This window comes from Gekko japonicus, unplaced genomic scaffold (genome assembly GCF_001447785.1).
Source record: "Gekko japonicus isolate JY-2015 unplaced genomic scaffold, Gekko_japonicus_V1.1 scaffold2179, whole genome shotgun sequence".
Taxonomy (NCBI): Eukaryota; Metazoa; Chordata; class Lepidosauria; order Squamata; family Gekkonidae; genus Gekko; species Gekko japonicus.
Genome location: NW_015172613.1, coordinates 151,167 through 161,669, shown reverse-complemented (window position 1 = coordinate 161,669; position 10,503 = coordinate 151,167). Strand labels below are relative to the sequence as shown.

The 10,503-nt window shown below is 47.1% G+C and overlaps 1 protein-coding gene across 1 annotated transcript in view; it reads left to right on the top strand.

Annotated features, from left to right (window-relative positions):
- Positions 1-10,503, top strand: part of LOC107119180 (zinc finger protein 850-like) — a 43,663-nt gene continuing 33,160 nt past the window's right edge. Inside the window, exons 1-3 of the mRNA XM_015421637.1 lie at positions 1-61; positions 2,011-2,126; positions 2,325-3,433. Coding sequence (XP_015277123.1) covers positions 1-61; positions 2,011-2,126; positions 2,325-3,433 — 1,286 coding nt within the window. The remainder of the gene's footprint in view (positions 62-2,010; positions 2,127-2,324; positions 3,434-10,503) is intronic.

Sequence of the window (10,503 nt, the reverse complement as noted above, 5' to 3'; positions counted from 1 at the left end):
ATGACGCGGAATGGGTTGGTGCTGGACTACGTGGAGCTGGTGGCTCAGAACTTTGGAGGGAGTGGGCAACCTCTTAGTGACGTGGGAGGATTGTGGAAGGCGGGAGGGGGAATTGGGAAATGGGGCTGGAATGATTAGTTAGGTGGGAACTTCTGGGGGAAGGTAGAGTGTGTGTGTGTGTGTGTGTGGAAATGATGTCCAAGGGCAGCTGTGGGAAAGACATTCAGGCATGGAAGATGCGAAAGGGATGTAGATCCTCAGCCTTTTTGGAGTGGGACGTTTGGTCCTGCAACCCCTTTGGCTTCTGAAGCCCTGTTTCATCTGAACTGGCAAATTAAGGCAGCGTAATGGGAGGCAACTGGCCATGTGCTTCTCTTGCAGAAAAGGTGGGGGGGGGGGGGGAAGAACCCAGTGATAGCCTCAGCTCCTCAGAATAATAAATGAACAGGATATATCTTTCCTCTTACAAGTTATAAAATTACTACATCCCAACAGTATCATCTTTAAAGAATAAGCAACAAACAATACAGCACACAGTCTAATATAGTCAGGAACAGCAGAACAAAACAACTGTGAGCTGAAATACCCGCAAGCAGAGGTCATTTCGCCCCCTGCTTCCAGCCGCCCCGCTTCCGGCTCTCATTCAGCCAGGAGGAGGCAGGAGAAGAGGGAGGGTAAGTTGCTTCCTCCCCGCCTCTCCTCACCCCTGCCTGCCTGGAGCCAGGGAGGGCCTTGGCAGGGCTTCCTCGCACTCCCGCCGGCCTTGCAGGTCCACCGCCGGGCCCCTGATGTCAGGGTGTGTGGCATATGCTAATGAGTTATGCTAATGAGTTCCCCTAACTCTTTTTCTACGAAACGACCCCTGCCCGCAAGTATAAATGTACAAAAAGAGACTTCAATAAAGTGAAAAGAAGCATATAATTAGCAATATCAGTAACAAATATTACATATGAGAATGAAAAATCCACACGATCCATGAAGGGAAACAGTCAAGTCCATGGAAGATATCCAACACTTTTCCTAGGTAATTTATAGTGTTTCAGACTCCTGGTCCTTCCTCAGGAACAAAGAACTATAGAAGTACAAAACTGTAAAAGTATAAAATACAGTCATCTTTAAAGAATGGCAGAGGCTTCCCTTTGGCCTGTGCTGGGAACTTTCACAACATTATTATATCTGAGTAGGCCTCTCAGGTCGTGAGGAGTCAGACTCGACTGTGCGACTGAACAACAACAAAGGCCTCTCAGTGGTCCAGACATGCACGATGCCATCTCCAGGTTTTGAGATGATGGTAAAATATGAAAATGATGATACGGGGAAACAAAATCAGGCACCGGTGAAGAGTGACGGAATCAGTATCAGTTAACCAAAAAAAAAATGTTTGTTGCCAACTCTTTGTCTCATAAGAACATAAGAGAAGCCATAGCCTAGGAGCCATCAGGAGGTCCACCAGTGGGGCCAGAACTTCAGAAGCCCTCCTACTATTGCCCCAAGGGCACCAAGAATACAGAGTATCACTTGCCCCAGACAGAGTGTTCTGTCTATACTCTGTGGCGATTAGCCACTGATGGACCTATGCTCCATATGTTTATCCATATGTTTATCTCCTAGTTTGGCAGTTCTAACCTGAGGGGGAAAACGGAGGGTCAGAACCAATAAGCAGCCCATTTGTGATGTTGGCAGCGGTGTTCCAGAGTAGAGCAGGATAGCTGGTATTGCTCCCATAGAAGACACCACTCTCTTGTTCCCATCTTTTAATCAGAGAAAGGGTTTCTAATTAGTAGCCGTCTTGGGTAGCTGGTATTCTCTTTTGGATTTGTAGTTACTGTCATTCAGTTATCTCAGTATTGGCAGGTACTATTCCCCACCAAATTTTGACGGGGTTTCCTGACAGACACATCCTTTGTATTCTGTCATTCTCCACAGTAGTTTGACTTCCTTCATTAGACTCACTTCCTGATTTGATCTTCTGTTCCTTCTTTAAATTTATCTCACGCTTCTCTGTTTCAGCCGAAGATGTGTGGGACACAGCTCCTGAAAACAAAAATGGTGAGGTATTGGAGGAAAGTGATATGACTCTAGAAATGCAAGAAAACTTTGAGAATCATGATGTCCCCAAAAAACAGGTGGGAAACCAGCTGGATAAAGGAAGTAGTAAATCAGTTGCTTATCACAACGGTAACTACCATGGAGCAATACAGGAAGGAAAGAGAAGGATTGAATGTTCTACCTGTGGGAAAACTTTTGCTAGTGTACCAAACCTTAAAGCACACTGGAATATCCACACAGGGGAGAAACCATATGACTGCTTGGAATGTGGAAAGAGATTCAGCCAAAGCTCAGCTCTTCGGGTTCATCAAAGAACTCACACGGGAGAGAAACAATACAGATGTTTTGAATGTGGAAAGAAGTTTGCATACAGTGCATACCTCATTGTGCATCAAAGAATGCACACAGGAGAAAAACCCTATGTATGTCTGGAGTGTGGAAAGAGGTTTATTGTAAGATCGTGTCTCGTTAGACATCAAAAAATTCATGCGAGGGAGCGACCGTATCATTTCCACAAGCCTGGAAATAGCTTCAGCCATAGTCAACAGCAAAGAAACCGCATGAGTGAAAAACCTTATAAATGTTTAGAATGTGGGAAGAGCTTTGTGCAAAGTACAACCCTCATTCGACATCAAATGATCCACACAGGCGAGAAACCATACACCTGTCTGGAATGTGGAAAGAGCTTTACACAGAGTAAAAACCTCATTATGCATCAAAGAACCCACACAGGTGAAAAGCCATATAAATGTTTAGAATGCGGAAAGAGCTTCATTGCGAGCACCAACCTCACCATGCATCAAAATACCCACACAGGTGACAAACCATATACGTGTTTGGAATGTGGAAAGAGCTTTAGGCATACCTCAAGCCTTGCTATGCATCGAAGAATACACACAGGAGAGAAATTGCACGAGTGTTTGGAATGTGGAAAGAAGTTCACAACAAATGCAAACTTCATCAAACATCAACTACTCCACAAAGGGGAAAAACCATATAAATGCCTGGAATGTGGAAGGAGCTTTAGTCTGAGCGAAAGGCTTACGAACCATCAAAGAATCCACAAAGAAGGGAAACCCTTCCAGTGCCTGGATTGTGGGAAAAGCTTCAGTCACAGCGTAACTCTTAGGAGACATAAAGATACGGAGACAGGGGAGTGTAAAAAGGGCGTCAGTCAGACACAGAGAAGTCCAAGGACCCAAAACAAGAAGAAACCGTATCAGTGCCTGGAGTGCAGAAGTTGCTTTAATCACAACTCGAACCTTCTTAGACACCAACTAATCCACACGGGAGAGAAGCCATTTAAATGCCAGGAATGTGGATCTTGCTTCAGCCAGCACTCCAACCTTATGAGACATGTGCTTATTCACACTAGGGAAAAACAGTAGAAACTCTCAGCCTTGGTGAACGGTCTTGTCTACGAATTCATATGGGTAGGTTATCTATATGCTCAGGCTGTTTGGCAGCTTGTGTGATAAATCAATTGTAAAATGAGAGAAGTAACTTCAGTGACAATACCCATAAATCCTTTCGTATGGACAGAGCATTGAAGTGAACATAATCCTCACTTCATATTGTGGAGTCCAAGGCAGAGAGAATATATGTAGCACAGAGACTTGCTCATTCAGAACTTCCTCCAGATCTTTGCATTTCACCACTTCTTCTGCGGAAATACCAGGCAGACCCTTCCAATATTTGGAGAAAGGAAAGCTGGATCCTTGGGTTTTTTAAGAAACTTATTTTGCTTCCTTACCTTTTGAACAGTTTGGTAATGTAGGTTCAATCATAAAATATGAGCAATTCGAGTGGGACACTTAGCTGAACACTGTTATTCCTACCAATTTGTTGTTATTTCGTTTTTTAGCATTGAAAATCACTGTCATCTTTTTTGGGTGAGTATTTTGTGTGTGTGTGTGCACACACAACATCGTGGTTGACTTCTGGCGACCCCTGGTGGGGCTTGGATGTTTAGAGAGGTGGGTTGCTATTGCCTGCTTCTGCGTCCTGGCCTGGTATTCCGTGGGGGGCAGTGTTCCCTCTAAGCTGAGTTAGTGTGAGCTAGCTCACAGTTTTTTAGCCTCCGGCTCAGACATGTTGGTCTTCGCTCAGGAAGGATGGCTCCAGACCAAACTAATTTAATGCAGTAGCCAAATTGCTCGCTCACAACTTTAATGCCAGTAGCTCACAAAGTAGAATTTTTGCCCACAAGACTCCACAGCTTAGAGGGAACTTTGGTGGGGGGTCTCTCATCCAAATACATGCCAGGGTCGGCCCTGCTTAGTTTTTGAGATCGGGCTTGCCTGGGTTATCCAGGTTAAGGCCACTCTTTGTCGTCTTGCGAATCATTAACTATGTGCCTTTAACTGACATACTAAGCTAATCCTTAGTACATGTTGGAGGCTGTTCTTTTTTTAATAGGGATAAAGAGAACGGTGACGTAGAAGTGATTAACGAGGTAGCTCTGAAAACCCTAAGGAAGACATATCTTTCATTTGTAGAATTCTGCAGTATATATTTTGCTAATGTGTGACCTTGAAATGTTGTCTTTTTTCCCATTGAAATAAAATATCTACTGAGAAGACAATGGACAGGAGTACCTGAATGGTCTGTTATAAGTCTCTCCGGATGCTTTCAGCTCTCTTAAAATATGACTTACCTCTAGATTGAATCATATCAGAGCTTAAGTTACAATATTCAGCTAACTGTTGGAATCACAATAAGACAGGATGCAAATGGGTTACATAATTTCCGCCAGTCCTTTCCTCTCGCTTGCATGGAATGTCAGCAAGCACTGAGAAGGTAGGATCTTGGAAGGATAATCAAGTCTGGGGTGGCGAGGCAGTATATGAAAGAATCCCAGACTTTATATGTCTAATTCCCCAAATTCGGGACATGAGGTGTGCTGAGAGCCAGTTTGATGTAGTGGTTAGGAGTGCGGACTCTAATCTGGGAGAACTGGGTTTGATTCCCCACTCCTCTGCATGCAGCTGCTGGGGTGGCCTTAAGTCAGTCATAAGTTCTTTCAGAGCTGTTCTCTCAAGGGCAGTTCTTGAGAGCTCTCTCTCAATCCCACCTGCCTCACGGGGTGTCTGTTGTGGGGAGGGGAAGGGAAAGGAGACTGTAAGTCGCTCTGAGACCCCTTCGGGTAGTGAAGGGCGGGGTATAAATCCAAACTCTTCTGTCAATCAGATAATCTTTTTTTGTTAGTTTCTGGCTGCAAATAACCACTGCAGGCCGCCAGCCGACCGGGCTGCTGCTGGCCACCTTCTGCACCGCAGGTCTCACCGCTTGGCCCCTTCTTCATTCCCCTGAGGCGCCGGGGGGGGCAGCCTGCACGACCCGTGGGAACCCAGGGTGGAGGGGCTGGTCCAAAAGGCGGCCTCCAGAAACTGCGGAGAAGACGCTGCCCCGGAAAGTTCGTTCGCTCAAAGCGAAATAAAAAGGCGAGGCCGTCTGGAGCAGCTCCAAACAACCCACGGGGGGAGGGAACCAGTGGGTCTGGGCACCTGCAGGGGAGCCTGGGGAGAAAGTTTGTGTGTGTGTGTTTGTGATATGAGATCCCCCCGCGAGTATCGCGGGTCCCCCTCTTGTCCTTTACTAATGTTCATTTGGGCCAAGAGCTAACCAAGATAGGAGACTGTCCTGATACTGTGATTAACTGAAAACACAATGACTCGATATTTGCTTACAGAAGTGTTGGGGCTAAGGTAGAGAGCTGAATTTGGCTATTATGATCAGCTAGACCCTACCTGTTTGCCCCATAGCTTGCTACGTTTACAGTATTTTATAGGGGTCTGCTTTTGCACTCTCCTCAGCATTGGTTTTTGGACATATTATTTAATTGTCAAATCATCTAAAGGTTTGTTTTCTGAAAGATGGAATATGCTTCCCCCTCTCCGTCTGGGCTGCTTCCACCTTCCTGCCTTTTGAGAAGTAAATCATCACTTATTTTGCAAATAGAAGAAGGATGTCCTAATTCCCTTAATTTCCGGAGATGTTCCTCAGGTTAACCCCCAAAGCGACATTTAGCCGTATTTTTCTCCTATAATGTCTGCTGTTCTTGCTGAGAGGCCAGGCTGGATCAGATCAGGCCAGTGGCCCATCTGGTCCAACACTCTTTGTCACACAGTGGCCAAAACCCAGGTGCCATCAGGAGGTCCACCAGCTGGGCCAGAACTTCAGAAGCCTTCCCACTCTTGACCCCAAAGCACCAAAAATACAGAGCATCATTGTCCCAGACAAAGGGCTATATCCACACCTCCTGGCTAAAAGCCACTGGCTAAAAGCTCTGCTCCATATGTTTCTCCAATCCCCTCTTGAAGCTGTCAATGCCTGTAGCTGCCACCACTTCCTGCCAGGACATTAGAAGCCCTTCCACTGTTGACCCCCCCCCCCCAAGCACCAAGATGACAGAGCATCAGTTGCCCCAGAGCATCTATACCTTGTGGCTAATAGCCACTGATGGACCTCTGCTCCATATGCTTACCTAATTCCCTTTTGAAGCCGTCCATGCCTGTAGCTGCCACCACTTCCTGCGGCAGTGAATTCCACGTGTTAATGACTTTGGGTGAAGAAGTACTTCTTTTTATCTGTTCTAGGCCTACTGCTCATTAATTTCATTGAGTGCCCACAAGTTCTTGTATTGTGAGAAAGGGAGAAAAGTACTCCTTTCTCTCCCTTCTCTATCCTGTGCGTAATTTTGTTAACCTCTATCATGTCAGAACATAAAACAGTGCAACCACACATCATAACCAACGAACAATGCCAATAAGACTCGGATTACAGAATGTGGGGACCATGTGAACAACAAACTAAAGCAGGTATGCCATAAACAATACAGAAAGTGGATCACAAGGTGAAGGCAATGCAGTAAAAGCGGGCATACCTTTGTTGCAGAACAAAATTTTAGTCAATCTTAAAGGCCAACATAATTTTCCAGGGGTGTAAGTTTTCATGAGTCAAAGCTCACTTTATCAGCGTCTGATATATGACAAAGAGAGCTTTGGCTCATGTAAGCTTATACCCTGAAATAGTTTGTTGGTCTCTATGGTGCTACCAGACTCAATGTTTCTCTGCTACTATGGAATAACACAGCTGTCTTGACTGAAATAATCACTGACATGGACTACGATCCTATTCCATCGGAAAGGTGCTCTCTTGGGCTGTTCATTCTATGCAGTTCTAATCTCTTTTAAAATATTCTCTTGGTGTATTGGTGTCTTGAGCATTCTGCCAAATGGCCAAAGTGTGGGATCCTTTCTGACATCAGACATAGGGGTGGGAACTACCGCTGAGAATGTGTGTGTGAACAGGCAGCTGCTGATCTTATCCATTCGCAAGGAGGGCCCCTGTAGAAGGCTTTTGTACAGATGAGCGACGCTATTATCACAGAGCTCCGATTGCAACCTTGAGCTTTGTAGGTGATCGCTGGAGCCTTCAATGGAACACTGTAAAACTGATGAGTAACTAATGGACTGTCTGCAGCAGTGTTCCCTCTAAGCTGAGTAAGTGCGAGCTAGCTCACAGTTTTTTAGCCTCCAGCTCACACATTTTCGTCTTAGCTCAGGAAGGAGGGCTCCAGAGCAAACTAATTTATGCAGGAGCCAAATCGCTGGCTCACAACTTTAATGTCAGCAGCTCACAAAGTAGAATTTATGCTCCCAAGACTCCACAGCTTAGAGGGAACATTGGTTTGCAGAATTGGTGTCACATGTGGTCTTGCCCAGTGCTCAAAAGGTAACTGGGCTATGGTGTTCTGTAGCAGCTGGAGTTTCCGAGTTGTCTTTCAGGACAGACCTATGCAGAGTGTATTACAGTAGTCTAGCCTCTACAAGCCTCAAGAGTATAATTCCTTCAAGTTGTTATCCTGGGGAGAAACCATGGTTATTTAGAAAGAGAAACAACATGAAGCTGAATGGAATGTTATTTGATATTGTTTCAAACTCACCACGGCCCCGGTCACATGGGAGGATTTGCCCCGCGAAATGGACGGGTCGAGGGTGGATTAAACCGGCGTGATCAGATGCCAACATCTGGGAAGCTGTGCACACCTGCCCCCAACCCATCCCTTCCGGCCGAAGATGCAGATCTAAGAGAGACTAGCGAAACTGCGCATGCGCACAACTGCTGCGGCTGGCCCTCCTCACCCATCTTAGAGTCGCTTCCCCTGCAGCATGTGATTGCAGCTGCCGGCAGAACACAGAGCCTGGGGGACCTGGGGGACCTGTCTGATCCCGCTGCCGCGCTTCTGTTTGTTGCAGCTCTAAAATGCCGCACTTCTGCCGCGGCTTTTCCCACTAGTGTGACCGGGGCCCACTAGTTGCATTAAGAGGCTTGTAGAGAGCAGTGTGCCGGCCTAATTCAGTAGGCTTTTGCATCTGTGTAGAAAAGAAGTTAAGGTCTGGCTTGCTCCCACCAGTATCACTGAGCTATATCAAGAGGCTGATACCTTTGAAGAGAACAGGATGACTCCTGAGGAAGAACTGGGACGAAATGAACCTAAATCCGGGTGCTCATTGAGAGATGGGCGGATTTTTCCCTTGCTTAGAGAAATGAATGGACTTTTCCTTGCAATATTATAAAGAATTTATCAATAACAATGCTATACAATGTTTTAACACACAAAGATTTACTAAATGTCTCTGCCATCACATCACGGTGTCTGGGTGGGGTTTTTTTTGGTATCTCCATGATCCTTGAGCACCTGAAAGCTGTGCCTTTCACCTGAAGATATAAACCACAATCAAATTGGTTGTGGGTGACGGTAAACAAGCAACGTTCAGTCCCCAGCTTTGCTGTCATAGTAGGGCTGCTGCCTCTGGGTTGCCAGCTTTGGACTGGGACATTCCTGGAGACTTAGGGGGCGGGGCCTGAGGAAGATGGGATTTGGGAGGGAGCAGGACCTCAGTAGGAGCTGCGGTGGCTCAAGTGGTTAAGACGTTGAATTGCAGGCTGTGGAAGGTCGGTAGTCCAGCAGTTCGAGACCCGAGTGTGCCGCATTACACTCCCGTCTCTAGTTCCAGCTCCTGCCAACCTAGCAGTTCGAAAGCAAGAAATTGCAAGTAGATAAATAGGTACCACTTCGGTGGGAAGGTCACAGTGTTCCGTGCGCCTTGGTGTTTAGTCATGCCAGCCACATGACCACGGAAATGTCTTTGGGCAGTGCTGGCTCTTCGGCTTTGAAATGGAGATGAGCACCGCAACCCCAGAGTCGGACTCAACTGGCTTTCGAGCAAGGAAAACCTTTACTTTTAGTGGGTGGGCATGGGGAGAAACAGCCACCCACAAGTGTCTTCGGACAGCACTGGCTCTTTGGCTTTGAAACGGAGATGAGCATTGCAACCCCAGAGTCGGATTTGACTGGCTTTCGAGCAAGGGAACCTTTACCTTTACTTAGGACCTCAGTAGGGTAAGTATCTAAGTGAAGAGCACAGCCACCACCCCCTATATCCAATATAGGGGGTGGTGGCACAGCCCTGGGCATCCTCTTGGCACCCCATTAAGGAAACATTTTCGTACCTGACTTAGAGGCATCCTTTGTATGCTTCTGAAAAACCTGTCCTCTGCTGAAGAAGAAGGAAGAAGAAGAAGAGATTGGATTTAAACCGCCGCCCTTCAGTCGGAGTCTCAGAGCAGCTTACAAACTCCTTTCCCTTCCCCTCCCCCCCCCCACCAGCCCCCTTACTTTTCCCAGGGCCCCCCCACTAGGAAGGCTTTAGCTACGGGCCTGGATTTATGGATGACATTTTAATAATCATTGTTACAGGCAGGGGTCGTTTCGTAGAAAAAGAGCTAGGGGAACTCATTAGCATATGCCACACACCCCTGACATCACCGGAAGTGTGTCATAAGGCCACACCCCCTGACATCATCAGAAGTGTGTCATAAGGCCACACACCCCGCCCCCGCGAAGGCCCTCCCTGGCCCCAGGCAGGCAGGGGTGGGGAGAGGCAGGGAGGAAGCAACTTACCCTCCCTCTTCTCCTGCCTCCTCCTGGCTGAATGAGGGCTGGAAGCAGGGGGCGGGGCTTCGTCATGTGCCCCGCCCCCGTACCTCACCAGGGGGAACTGCGATCCCCCGCGATTCCCCCCCCCCAAATGACCTCTGGTTACAGGTGGGGAAGAAGCTCTTGAGTGTTCCCACCAGGACTTTTAATAATTTTTAACCGGATTTCAACCTCACTATGGCCCATCCCCCAAAACTGCCATTTTCTCCAGAGGAACTGAGCTCTTCAGTCTGGAGATCAGTTGCAACAATGGGGAGGGGGGATATCTCCAGGCCCCACCTGGAGCCTGGCAACCCATGATGTTCCCAAAGGTCTGTTTATTATAGAACTAAAAGCAGCAGATGTACCGAGCCCCTTCCATCCACGGGCTATGCTGAGAAGCTACCGTTGCTTGGGGAATCCCAGGTTAGGGTAAGAAAATCGTCGGCATTTCCTCTTCTTCCACACAC